This window comes from Phalaenopsis equestris, unplaced genomic scaffold, assembly GCF_001263595.1.
Source record: "Phalaenopsis equestris unplaced genomic scaffold, ASM126359v1 Scaffold000761, whole genome shotgun sequence".
Lineage (NCBI taxonomy): Eukaryota > Viridiplantae > Streptophyta > Magnoliopsida > Asparagales > Orchidaceae > Phalaenopsis > Phalaenopsis equestris.
Window position 1 is genome coordinate 142,683 of NW_018165201.1, and position 15,387 is coordinate 158,069.

The 15,387-nt window shown below is 32.7% G+C and overlaps 1 protein-coding gene across 1 annotated transcript in view; it reads right to left on the reverse strand.

The window, feature by feature from the left end:
* Positions 1–10,320: 10,320 nt before the first annotated feature.
* Positions 10,321–15,387, reverse strand: part of LOC110030960 (BRCT domain-containing protein At4g02110) — a 48,794-nt gene continuing 43,727 nt past the window's right edge. The window contains exons 9-10 of the mRNA XM_020733965.1: positions 11,671–11,887; positions 10,321–11,102 (exon numbers count right to left, since the gene is read on the reverse strand). Of these exons, the coding sequence (XP_020589624.1) occupies positions 10,545–11,102; positions 11,671–11,887 (775 nt within the window). The 3' untranslated portion in view covers positions 10,321–10,544. The remainder of the gene's footprint in view (positions 11,103–11,670; positions 11,888–15,387) is intronic.

Genomic DNA, 15,387 nt, shown 5'->3' on the forward strand with positions numbered 1-15,387 from the left:
GAATCTTACTTTAATGTTTACTTGAATTTTCTTAAATATTTATAATAGAGAAGATGGTAGGCATGCATTTGTATGCATCTTGGTCATAATGTTTAGTGGAATGAAGTCAAAGCAAGACAATATGATATTATATGACAAAAAAATATCTAGATTTATTAAGAAGAGAGATGGCAATATTATCCATTAGACAAACTATAAAAAATGAAAATAATATTTCATTAGAACACATATGAGAAAGGTTCACTAAACTTACCTCTTAGGTTTCGCTCATGCAAAACCCATAACAAAATTCTATCAAATCAAGGTTTTTAATAACTCACTCGCATATGTCTAGTCTTATAAGTGCATAATACATGAAAATAAAATAGTATAAAATTTTCTTGATAGAAGGGAGGGATAGACCACCTTATGAATTCATAACTTCTTGACTTTCATTTTGGTTGCTTGATTTATTGATTCCATCCACAAGTAGATTGAAAATAAACTTGTGATTACATTTTTGGCATAAAATGATATCACGACATTTCTCTATTGTATTGGTGTCATAAAGGAAAGAGAAAGAGATATTTTGGTTGAATTTTGAAGCTTTAAACCCAAAAGAAGTTAAGCGGCTTCATCTAAAAATATTTCATAATTTTTTTTTTCTTACATAAATTGAGTTTGCAGCATGTGGTGACATGATTCACCTAATAGTGTGCGCTACTCTTGATCTTAGATTCCTACTTTAAAATTCTCTTAATCATTTAATTTCCTTTGACACATTAAACCCTTAAGCATATTCAATGTTTTTGAAAATATTTATTCTTTTAAATATCATTAAAATTTGATTAAAGCCATTAGATCTTTTAAGTAACTCTCATGAGCACTTTTGTGTGTCAATCTACTTTTAAGTGGAGTCTATGGACCACACATTATTAAATTCATTTGATTTTAAGGATAGTGTGATTCACCCAAGGATAGATTATGTTAGTCCATAAGATTTTTACAACCGCTTAATGATTTAATCTTCTTTTTAAAATTTTTTGAAAGATTTGCCAGTCCTCTTTATGAGTACTTCAATACGTGACTCCACCATAGAGCGGAGTCATCACATCACTATGTCCTTAGAATTTAAAAAATTGAATGCTAAAAATTTGTACATAACACATTGTTGTTCTAAGCCATCTTTTCTTTTCGGTGCAAGATGAGCACTCGAATCTGACACCTTAGGATCCTTCACTCTATTTCTAACAAAACTGCTGCAAATTCAAGCACATGTTCGTATAGGTTCGCCATGATAGACATATTTTAGTATGTCCTCCTAAATGTTTGACTAATATCACAATTGAATGCTACAAATGTGAACATAACACATTATTGTGACATGCCAACTAAATCAAATTATATATATGTGTGTATTATTGGTTCATGCATTCATGTACTTTTATTTTATTTATACATATTTTAAAGATATAGAAGGCATGTTTGTCTATGGGATAAGAATCTTGGAGATCAAGATGCATTGGACTGCTCAAGTTGACCCAACCGAAGTTCCTCAGGCAGCTTCATTTATATATATAAACTTTGGATCTTTGTTGTATTAAAAAAAAAGGAACATTTACATACATACCACCCAATTTCTATGTATTTGCATATCAAATACCATCCAATTTTGATGCCATGAAATATTCATATGACATCAAAAATATCACTATTTAAACTTATAAAAAGTGAAATACATTTTTTTCATGCATAATTAATGTAGCATAATGTAAAAAATAAAGTTTAGATGTCAAATATGTAAATTGATAAAAATTAAATGGTATCTATGTAAATCTTCCTTGCAAAAATATTTACTTGAGTCAACATTAACCCCTCATGATTAAGCTGTCTATACCTTAGTGGTGTGGTTACAAGACCTAATATTCTTAAATAAAATCAACATTGTATTTTACAATAACTTGAGATTTTTCATGGCATACTTTGGAATGATTATATGAGTCTAACTGATTGTCCATTCTAAAGTTTATTTGATGTTTCAAGTTGCAATTTCAATGAAAATCATCTTCATTTATTTTAGTGATATATTAAGGGTCCATTTAGGGCGGCAGTATGGTGGCGGTGTGACACACAGCACTGTAATTTTATCTGTTTGGGTAGACTACGTTTTGGTAGTATTTTCAAAAAGTTGCAATTTCAATGAAAATCATCTTCATTTATTTTAGATTTAGATAGAGTGGTAAATTCTAGTGATATATTTTAAGGGTCTGTTTAGGGCAACAGTGCGGTGGCGGTGTGACACACAGCACTGCAATTTTATCTGTTTGGGTAAACTGCATTTTAGCAAAATTTTCAAAAAATTACAGCTAAAATCTGTGTATTTCCACCACTCCTAACTAGGTGCGGTAGCAGTTTTTTAGTTGCGGTCAAAAAATTTGTAATAGTCATCAAAATTTTTTGAGTATTAGATTATTATTCTGTAGCTTCAAAACTGTTTTTTAATAAGCTGCAGCTACCCCAAACAGACGCTAAACCTGAAATCATATGATTGATAGAAGTTACTCATGTTATTCTGCTAAAGTTCGGATTTACATTGCTATTTAACAAAAACGAATGAAAAGCACATATATATTAAAAATGGAGCACGTAAATACATAGCACACAATTCTTTTGAATTTTTATATCTAACACCAAAACTTTCATATTTATCTCTATAACACTCAACACTTTTAAATATCATCATTAATAGGACTGTAAACGAGCCGAGCTTGAGCGAGCTCAGGCTTGGCTCGTGTTCGGCTCGTTCGAAATAGCTCTTGTTCGAAATCGGCTCGTAAACAATGTGTTCGTGTTCGGCTCGAAATTGGCTCGTTAAACTTATATTGAGAAAAATAGTTGTAAAGTGTGGGATTCGAACCTGGATCAAATTTATACAAAAAAACATTAACCACATTATCCGATGAGGTGTTATGATTTAAACTTAGACATAAATATATATAATATATTATTATATAAATAATATATATAATATATTGTTACATAAAAAGTTATATAATTTTTTTTTTGAGTCATTTCAAGTCGAACACGAGCGAACAAATTGTTGTTCGTGTTCGGCTTTTTTATATTTCGAGCTTAAAAATTTATAATCCAGCCGAACACGAGCTGCTTAATGAGCCGAACACGAGCTGTTCACGAACAACGTGCCAAATTGACAGCCCTAATCATTAATAAATTTCTTAAAAATGAAATACACATTTTGTATGCATGGGCTTATGAGACCAAAGTCTAAGAAATATAAATATCAAACTTCAGGGGCTAGATATTTAAATATATAATACTTGTGTGCCATTTCATTAAAAACAAACTAATTTTATAATTATATCAATCATTACTCATAAACATCTGTTAACAATAGAATTATAAAAAGAACTAATCCTAGCAGGGCCCACACATGTGCTTGTGAAATGCCAACACCTGTTCGGAGTTCCATCTTCCACCACCCCTGACCGTGCTGCCCACTCAGCTCTGTCCCGCATAATTTAACAAATTAGCAATTTTCACCCACATTTGCACCCTCCCATTTATGATGCTCTCTATGTAGCGGTGGGAGCTTTTCAGGTCTCGTTAGATCTGCCATTAATTTTCGCCACCGGGCTTCTTGGTTACGACTCGACGATTATTAAACTGAGAGAGTGACGTGCATGTGACCCGGGCAGGCACAGAGGTGAGGGTTGGTTCTGCTAATAAGTAATTGTGAGGGGCTGAAGTGTAAATAAATTGTTTTGTTCGGTAGCGGTGGGAATTTGTTCTTTCCCCAGCCGTTTTTTATGACTTGGGAGGACGTCCTTGACTGAATTGAAGGAATATAATCATATTCATTGGGGGGGGGGGGGGCCCCATTTTTTTGTTAATTTGATAATTTTCATATTATCAGAATAAGTTAGCCATCACATTATTCTGATAATTTGATAATTTTCATATTATCAGAATAAGTTAGCTTACTATTTGTGATAGTTTATTTAGAACAACTTACTGGTTGGATAAATGACAATTATATCTCTGTTCAGTTCAAAAAGATTATTGCAATAATTCAAAAAAAAATAATCCTTTAGCAAAATTTCACACCAGGGTGAAAGAAATATCAATTTTACATAAAAAAGAATGGAGCATAATAATTTAACAAATTCAAAGTTTGATTCAAATTATTGAATACTTGCTCTAGAAAATCACTCCGCGTCCATGAAAAATTCATAATTGATCATATCTTGAAATTTGTTGATCTAAAAATTGATATAGCAAGATGTCTAAAGGGTTAAATACCATAGAAGCTTGGTTCCAGCCAAACTCCAGCACATTGCTTTGTGGTAAATTACTCCAACAAATAAAATCTCAGACGAACTGAATAAACAGTCAATACTTTCGTCAACACAAAGGCGTTGAAAACAGTTCTCGCATAGAAAAATGGATTTCACAAACCTCAAATTCAAAAAAAGAAAAATCATCCAGAAAATTTAAATCAAGAAAACTTTTTCTTACAGTGAACGGGAGGCAATACTTATAGTGGGCGGGGAAGGTGTTGAGAAGAGAATGACAGAAGGAGAGCTTCGATTCTTATAGATCATCTTCTCGGTTCGAGCGCGGGAGAGCTTTGAACGAAAGCTGCCCTTCGAGTGACAGATCCTCTTCGGATCCAGCCGAGCTTCTTTCGCGGGCAGAGGGGACGCAGCAGAGGGGATCGGGATCGGGATCGGGACGGATGAATCGGCAACCGAGGGTTTATTTCGTGAGAGAAGGGCGGACGAGGACGGGATCGAGAACGAGCGCTTCAGGGTAATAATCTCGAACAATAAGCGGAAAGCGGGATGCGAGGTGTGGTCTCGAATAACGAAGGAGCTGCGTCGGGCGATTTCCTACCGCGATACAGACGTCCGAAACAAACACTCGGTAGGCGTTTTGAAAACGCCGACCGCAGTAATAAGCTGCCCCAAACGGGCCCGAAATAAAAAGAGATTTATATATGTATGTTGGTGTATGTATGTATTTTACTTAAGTTTTATATTTATTTTATGTAATGGTCAAATTTTAAAATTATCTTCAAAATACTACAATAAAATAAAACTTTATATGCATATATTTTAACATAATTTAGATATCATTTCATTATTTAGTTAATATAACATTATATATATATATATATCTCTTTCAAGGATATATATATATGTATATATATATATATATATATATATTGGTATATGTCCAGCAAAATCTTCATCATTTGGCATAAATCTCGAGATATGACATAGATCTCGAAATATTTTTTAGCAAGAAATATTCAAACCTAGATAAAACACAACCAAAACTCCGATTTCAACAACTTTACAGTCGAACTGACTAACTCGACAAGAAGAACTCAATATTACCAAAATTAGTCCAATCCGAGTCAAATCAAGTTCGGATCAAGTCATTAAACCAACCTTGGAAGTTTTTCGGACATCTTTAAAAGGCTAAACGAATGTCGAATCTTGAAATCCTATAATCAAATTGAGAACCTCAACAAGACAAGTCCAATGAGCCCAAGATTGCTCAATTCCAACATCGTTTAGGCACTCAAATGTCCATCAAACGTTGTCTGATTGAGGGAAGCCCGTCCGATCAAAGTGATTCGTATTCTTGCATTCATTGCACCCAGGATACTATAAATAAAGCCCCACGCCTCTCATGAGAAAGAAGCTTGAGCTTGAGAAAGCACTTGAAGCTTTGAAAAGAAGCTGAAGTCCAACACCACTCCTGCCACCGACGGCCACCACTGACCGCCGTCGACCACCGTTGACCGCTATTGATCATCGCAGACCATCATCGACCACCACCTGTCATCTTCCATTGATCGTCATCGGTCGCAACTCACTTCTTACTATAAATTTATTCATGCATCGAAAAAATTAAAATTGACTTTTAAATTTTGCTAGCACTTAATGAAAATAATATAACAAATAAGAATTTAAAGTAAAACTTCAATCAATCTTACGACCTGTTGATTGTCGCACAAATGTCATATTGTTTGTGAATGAACTCATATATGTTTCTCAAGCTTGGAGATGTGTCAATCCTCTTTTGAAAGTTCCTCATTCTTCATCAATTGTTCATTAACACCTTTCTCTTATAATATACTTATATTTATAGATAAACTAAATTTATTATATAATTAGTAATAGTAATATTATTATTATTCATGTTGGAATACATACTAAAAAAAATTAGTAGATTAATTTTAAGTGTAATGCAAGGTTGTGAAAAGTAGACCGGATATTAAATCGGTAGAAGAAGATGTCAAAAGTTCAAAGGTCGAAATTGGACCTATGGCCAATTCACGGTCGAACCGATCAAATTGGCTGGTCAAGTCTGATTTTCTAAACCATGTTGTTTTCAAAGGATGTGACAACATTCAAGATATATACCCCTTCTATGCTATTTTATCATAGAACATACACTTGATAAAGAAATGGACATATACATAAAAAATATCATAAGTTATAAATATCAATAAATTTTTATTAGGACATTTCATGCTTTATTTATTATTCATAATCACATGTGTTCCCCCACCACTAGTTTTCTTGCCATTAGGTTATTGTTGTTCCAGTTAAAAGTGTGATGGTTCTTCCAGCCTTAGTTGTAAGTGTTGGAATGGATTTTTGAATTGTTGCTTACAAAATTTACATTCTCTAAGACATCAGTGCTAGGATCTTATATTGATCTATAAATTATCTTATCACTTGATAGGGATTCTGGCACATAATTGATCCCATAATTATCTAACTTTCTAGAGATGACCACTAGTTGTGAAGCCCGGATTGTCAGGATGTCGGTCTCGTGTAGAGTACGTACATTCTTCAGTATGACTCTATTAGATGTCCATTTGAATTTATTAGTTGACATTTCTCAATCAAAACATACACCTCATTGAATGGTTTGGACATGAGGTACTTCAGTTGCAGCATCTATAATAACCTTAAGGATCATACCAACCCTTTGTAAAAAGTTTAGATAATTAACCAATCATGTAGGGCATGATGAGGACATTTCCTAAGCAACTTTTAAACATCTCTCAAACGACACAGATCAACTCTCGATCTATTTGGGTAAAGAATGTGATATCATTCTTAAATTTGACACTCTTAGATGGAGGGACGTACTTAGTTAGGAATCTTTGGGCTAAGTTAATCCATAAGGTGATGGATCCTGGTCCTAAGGAGGTGAGTATGATTATTGGTTTTATCCTTAAGTGAGAAAAGTAAAATTCTTACTTTAATGGCATTACCGAGGACATCGTTAAACTTGAAGGCTGTACAAATTTATAGAAAATTAGCTAGGTGCATATTTGGATCTTCTGTGTGGGATCCTCAAACCAATTGTTTTGGTTCGTATAAATTATGGCAGGTCTCAGCTCAAATGTGTGGGTTTCTACGACGGGGTATTGGATACTCATGTGAATTATGTTTACCCATGTGTTAACAATCCTTCTTAGTAGTTTCTTGTGATTTTTATGAGGGTTCATTGTCTATAAAATTTTTTTAAAACTTTTTGAACTATTTGACTTTTTAGAATTTTTAAAATTTTCTAAGTATCTTTTTCAATTTGACCTAAACTACTCCTAAGCATGCAATGATAAGTGTGTGAAGGTCAAAACCATTCCAAAATAGGGAATGCGAATAAAAATTGGAAAAACTTAAAGAATTTCACAAGGATAATACAAGAGTTGGACAGGAAAATATGAAATCATAGAAATATAAATAAAGATGCAAACAATTTTATTTTTTTGGATTTTTCAAAAAGAAGAACGAAACTAAATTATAATAAAAATGAAACAAATAAGAAAATAAGACATAGTTCAAACCTAAATTCTAGGTTTATTAACTAAAATTATCACAATGTTAGGGATTAGGGTTTAGGGTTTAAGGCACCGACGACAAAATATTGATGTGCAAAATGTGTTATGAGATAGGTTTGTAGTTCACGCAACTAGAAGTGATTTACATATTGTGAGTCAGTGTTTCGATCCTACGAGGATAATTATGAAAATCTTCTTAACATGAGAAGTTCTATTTTACTAAATTATGGACTTTGAAATGAACAAAAGAAAAAGTAAATAGAACTAACATCAAACAGAAATGACAAGTAACAATTTTGAGCTCTTCAGATGTGATGAGAATCATGTTTCTGTGACACCCCTATAGTGTTTTCTCAATATTTTCCTATGAGTTTCCTAAGGTAGTAGTTAACAACCAGCGATACAATCGTTTTTAGCCTATGTCTAGGGTAGGGTATAAGAAAAGTCAGAAAGTATATTACAATTAAAAGGGACTTAGTTATCTAGCGTTTTTTAGGTTTCCTCAAATCCCCTTATCTAGATTGTAATTACTTTCTGGCAATAGGTTTATTCCATTAGGTTATGATGTGTTAACCTACTTGATCTTCTAGTTGAAGGTTAGGAGTCTTAGATCACAAGAAGTTTTAACAACTTAATAAAACAGATTAGAAGTAAATGACGACATGCATAGTTCAAAAGCATAAAAAAGTTCATGCGAAAAAACTATTCTTACATCAGATGAACATTAAAACAGATTTAGCTATGAAACATGAGAGATAAAAGCATAAAAAATTTTATCAAAATTATTTAAAGATACACAAGTGTAAGAAGGAATAAACTTAGAATCAAACTTACATAACCCAAATCTTCGATAACACGTCAAAAATACCACCATTTTAACTTTTACAAAGCAAAATACACATTTTCGTGCGTAGTTAAGGTAGTATGTATTTAAAAATTGAAGCTTGGGTAAATACATCAGAAATGGGTAATGTACTTAAAAATTGGAGCTTGGGTAAATACATGGTAAGTAAATCTTCCTTTTATTATTTACTGTGACTCTTTTTTGAAAATTCAGCAAAATTAAATCTCATCTAAGGAGAAGTATAAAGTTCATATTATTATTTATAAATAATCAAAAAAAGGAATATATTAACTTGAGTTTTAGCATTATAATGTTCTTCGCTTATAAATTTTGTAAAGAAATTATTAAATATTTTTTTTTAAATATCAAATATATTATTTTAAGCATGCATTCACTAAAATTTTAGTTTAGTAGATTTTTTTAGTAGGATATGTAAAACTACTTCCAATAAAAAATTATTTATCCAAAATAAAAAATAAATCTTTAATAATATTGCTCATTAAAAATATTTTCTTTTCAACTTATAATGGGCAACTTTTTTTATTCCATTACCCCTTTCATTTAAAAAATATAAATAATTTTAAAAATTTTCATAAAATAAATTAATTATAATTACTCATGCATAAAATAAGTATATTAATAATTACAAGACCAACTCCAAAAATTCTTCTACTAAACTTTTCTTAATATATTAACATTTCCAATACAAATTAAAAAAAAAAAAAAATTGTCATTCAAGCAAACCCTTTCCCATATAAAGCTCACTTCTAACTCTAGTTAGAAGATAATCTTACTACTACTTTCCATTGATGCATGAAACTCTAAACTTCCAGTAAAGAAATAATTGTCCCACATCATTAAAAATTAAAATAACTCATCAGGACAATAGCAACTTTGATCCAAAACAAGAAAATAATGACAAATCCAATATTTCTAATTACACATCAGTAACTTGCATACTGTTGAGGATACATAACAATAAAACTGCAGCAAAACTAATTAAGTAAAGGCCTACATAGAGCTGTCAAAACGGCTCGTTGTTCGCTAACAGCTCGTGTTCGTCTCGTTAATTTCGTTCAATAAGTTAACCAGCCGAACACGAACTAAGATGTGTTCGTTCGTGTTCGGCTCATTTTGGCTCGAAATACTACTCATCAAGTTTATATATATATATATAAAATAGTATTTTAAAAAAATCTAATTGACTACAAGGCTACAAAGATTTATCATCAATTAAAATATTGATTGAGAAAATAGAATGAAAATTATTAAATTAGATTCAAATGATGTTTTAATATAAATCATAATTTTTAAATCTTGTTCAAATCGTTATTGTCTTATGGCTACATGATTAGGGTTCTTAAAAGGACTCTTGTTCGTGAACAGCTCGTGTTCGGCTCATTAAGCAAACCAGTCGAACAGAAAAACACTTTTTGAGCTCGAAATATAAACGAGCCGAACACGAGCTGAGCATGGCTCGCTCATGTTCGCCTCGTTTACACCCCTAGGCCTACATAACTTCCAACCATGGAAACATAACCATACAAGGAACTTCAGTTCAGAAATAAAAGATTTTAATAAACAGAACTATATCATTAAAACACCTAAACCTATCAAGATTTGTCGAGGTTTACACACAATTTTTATGTATTTACATGTCTCCCACCTAAACGTTTGTATTTACACACGGCACTCAGATCTTTAATACCACAACAAAAATAGCACTATTTTTATTGTTTATATATAGGTTTAAAGCACCGAAATGCTATGACAATATGAAAGTTTAGATTTGAGATATGTAAAATACAAGAATTTTTTATTGCATTCCAATGATCACTTACCCTTCTTGCGTTTTACTTGGTTGGTCTTTGACGGGGCCTTCTTCCCCGTCTTTCTACTGCAGCTGGGGCAGAACCAGTCGCCCTCCGGAACTTTCGTAAGCGGGGGATCGCAGCAGTCTATATGAGTTGCAACACCACAGCCGCGGGTGCGAGCCTCGTCGCCGCAGATTAGCATCACATCTTCCCTATCTGGAGAACCACAGGCCAGGCATTTAATATCAGACAAGTCATCTTCAGCAGAAACTTCATCAGAAACCAGCTCTTCTGAGCGGCTAAGAAGGTTTGCAAAAGATTTCTCTGCCCATTTATGGGTCTCATAAAGAACATGTTTCTCAAGAGAATAACCAGGCTTGCATACGTATTCCACCAGGTAATCTGGAAGGACACAAGGTATCTCATGCCTCAAGAATTCTTGAATCCACACGTCAATTACCGGCATGCTGGCATTCACGATGGCGAAATCGATGCTGGATTTAAGGAAGCGGGTGTAAGGAGGGGAGGTCGCTAGAACGGTGCCATCTCCGGCTTTCACTGCTCGTTTCAGGGTGTCCTGAATTGTTATGAATTATGATCAGGTTGGAAAAAAGGAGGAATGAACATTCGTTTGGATGGACTGGTTTTCAAATTGGACGATTTGGTTGCAACCAGAATAAAAAATCCGAAAAAATTAAAGCAATCAAAATTTTGATAAACTAAACCAAAGTTTAATTGGTATCAATGATTCGGTCATGAAAAAACCAAAATTTAGCGGTTGTGTTATAAGCAAACATTAAAGAATTACATATGCAAGTATAATATTGATTAATTTCATGAATATTCCATTTAATTCAGTTTTTTTATTTGTTCCGTTGAATGGAAATCAAAACCTAACTAAAAGCCAAAAACAGAATATAGAGTTTTAAAAAAACAAAAAATTGAAATGTATTTTTGAAATCCAAACTGAATCAACCAAACTTGTTTTGTTGGGTTCCGTTTTGACCGAATAATCCACACCCATAGAAATAAGTTAAGAAAAAACAAAACAATATGATCAAAGGAGTTGGAAATTCATAGCAGCGTTGAAGAGTTTAGAGAAGAATGAGAAGTAATATTGAGCAAAATTATTCGGAAAATGATACCAGTGGGGGAACAATGCATTCTCCATATATGATAATGCGCATCCCATAGAAGGCACCGTGGCCAGTCCTTTCTCTCAAAGTGCGCCACTTTCGTGGAGCTTCCAAGCTGATTGCACCGTCTTCAGTAAGGCCTTTGTGATACCATTCGAAGGGTTCTTCATTTACAAACTTGACGGCTTCAACACTGGCACTCAAGTAATCCGACTTAAGAATCCATCTATATAGAGCTCTAAACATTAGAGTTTTATATTGAGATGGCAAGCATATGTGATGCACAACAATTAACTGAATGAATCATAAGGAACAAGAATATGATGAGGACACCTATTAAGAATTGTTAATTTAGCTTTCTTAATTGAAATTTTAAATTGCTTAAGATTATGCAACTCAATGTGGACTTAAAAAGGAGTTATAAATTTAAATTTATAAATTTAAATTTTATAATGCTGGGAGAAATTATGCAAAATCATGAAAGAAATAATTAATAGCATGATAATGCTGTTAATTATTCTTATATGATTTGTTTAGGGTTTCTAGGGCTACAGCCTATCCTCCCTCTTTTGGTCTTTCCTTAATTATTTTTAAGATTTGCAAGTGGATTATTTATTTGTGGTTTAGCAAAGTTTTGAAAAAAAAACTGAATAATTGAGAGAACAAAAAATAATTTCCATCCTAGACTTGGATGCTTGGCAACCAGCTCAAGGAGACAAAGATTTGGTGAGCAATATGTTTATTATATTGCAATTTTACTTTTCTCTTCTTGTCAAAAATCAAGTTCTTGACATGGTAATTTTTACTCCTTCCCCTAATGTCGCCGTAATTTTTCCTACTCCCATTCCCCATAAAATCAGAAGCCAAATCACAAGATCAAATGGTTGGCCAAAGCAAAAGCACAAGTGAAACCTAATCTTATTACCTCAGCCTTTTGTTCAACCCAAAATTCTTTAAAATTGATGAAAAGCTCTATAGATCTAAACCAAATACATTTTCCCACCACTAACAAAAGTTTTAAATTTTTTATAAAACCTAAATTCCATTTCACAAGGTCAAAAAGCTTACCAAAATCTGGTAGCCTGATTAGCTCAAGTATAACCTAATCTCCAGATAAAGTTAAAATTTGTAAAAAAATTCATAACACATTTAAACATAGTAACATAAAACGTTCAAGTGGATCCAAGCAATAGAGTTATATTCTCCAAAACAAAGAACAAAAGTCAAGTCTAGGATTTTCAAATTTATGAATAAGGCCTAAGAATTTAGGAACTAGCTAGCATCGGTTCTATATTATTAAGAAAGGGAGCAAAGGGGATGAAGCAAGAAAAGGGGGACCAAAGATACGAGATAAGCAGAACGTAAGAGCGGGGGAGAAGAGCATGTGTGAGTGAGATGTGGCCATGCAAACTCAAATGAAGCTGAAGTAACGATGAGCATTAGCTCGAGCGAAAAACAGCAATCAAGTGTATCTGAAGATAGTGAGGACAATGCAAGAAAACACAAACCAGAAAATTAAGTCACAAGCAAAGATCGCAAAATAGAAGATTCAGTCACACGCGACAGCAGAAGTGAGAGCATTGTCACAAGCAATAAGTATTGTGTGTAGAGAAGGTGAGACAAGAAGTTTGAGGTCGAGCGAACCTTCTTTCTACTTGAACCAAATTTGTGCTATATCACAAGGCCAATCGCACGACCAAATGATAAATGGTTAAGAAAAACATGATAAGACGTTGAGCCTCTCTCTAACAAACACTATGCAAGGGAATTGGCTAGAGTGAATCGACAGACGAGTTTGGGTGTGAAGGAAGCAATCAAATAGTAAGCGACATGTCACCTCCCAAAAGAGCCCTTGAGGGTGGTGGGCAGCCCAGGACTTAAATACCACCTAGCCGATGTGGGACTAGCCAATGTGGGACTATTTGTCCGTGACAATCCGCTGTTCTGTCACGGATCGGCTCCACCGAGGGTCCCACTGGACCATGGAGAGTCCACACACCTGGCAGGCAGTAATCTGCTCTGATACCACTTGTCACCTCCCAAAAGAGCCCTTGAGGGTGGTGGGCAGCCCAGGACTTAAATACTGCTTTTCGGCCCTACACCTAGCCGATGTGGGACTATTTGTCCGTGACAGACAGGTTTAAATTAAACTTTATTTTAAATGAAATTTTATTTACGTAGGTTAGAATTAATAATAAAATTAAATAATTTGATTTATTGAAAATAGATAAAAAAACTTAATAATGAAATTAGAAAGATTAACATTTTAATATAAAATTTATACATTCCAAATACTTAAAATGATCCGACTTTTACAATTAGGAGTTCTGAGAATCAAGTGATTAAATTTCGATGATATATGGACAAGAATGTTAGTTAAGATTTAAAAAATTATTGGAAGTTTATTTTAATAACTGGGGATGATTAATTTTATTAAATAAAAAAAATTAAACACTTCAAATTTAGAAGTAAACTTTCAAGAAACAAAAACTTTATATATATATATATATATATATAGAATGCAATAAAAAAGTTAAAAAAATTAAATTAATAATAAATGGATAAATTTAGATTATTCAAGATGTTTTGTTAAAAGAAAAGAAACTTAATTAAAAAAAACGTCAATGTTCTAACAATAAAGATGCATTAATTGGATTTATATATAACGATACATCATTATTCTACGAAATCAAATCATAGTAGATGAAAAAAATCATAAATTAAAATAACTTAAATAACAAGGATAAACAGGGTTCAACCATCGAATCAAACAACAAGAATACACCAAATGAAACATCCAAGCCAACCCCATGATACACGGTTTTGTGGCGCGTTGCAAATATCTTTCAATATTACAATACACACACGACAACACAAATAGTAAATATGCAGTTCAATCCCAATAAAAATAAATCAATAAAAATAAATTCAATATAAATAATTTTATCTTTTAAAATCTTTAAGTTGTCAAACCGTAATAATAACACAAGTATACGTATCGCTCAGGTGATAAATGATTCTAATGAAGTCTTAAGTATCGATCTCACAGGGAGTTGGAAATTCTTATAGTTATAATGTAAACCACAATATACAAGCTACAAAACTTAAATATGCAAAACAAATCTAAAGTAAATTTATTATATTTACTAAATGAAATGCAATTAAAAGAACTTAGTTAACTAAACTATTTGCTAAACTTCAAAAAATAAACTTATAAAGACTAAAAAAATTTTTTTTAACGAAGAGTTCGAATTTAAGAAAACATCCTTCCCTTTTACAATGAGTTTATGGATTGTGAAATAATTAAAATCATTTAAAATACATATAAAATTATATTGTGTCAAATAGGAGCAATCATATTTTTTACCCTCTAAATGGGCATAAATAACATTGACTAATACAGAGTTTGGTCCCTAAATTCGTGGTTAGTTTGAGAGAATACTGGCTGCTAGTCCAGAGCTCTCATTTCTCCCTCCCCTGAGGGCTAACAATCTCGCTTTAATTTCCAAGAAACAAAACCAAATTGAGGATTTTAGTCTGATACCTTAAAATCTCCAATTTTGCACCCATCAAAGTATATTTTTCTATTTATTAGCACGCAACCCCAAACACTACATTCTCACTCATGAAATTGAATGTGACTCTTACCTTATTGTAGAAAGCATAGCCCTTTCAGATCTTATGTTTCTCAACAAATTTTAACATTTCAATTGGTCATATCCAAAA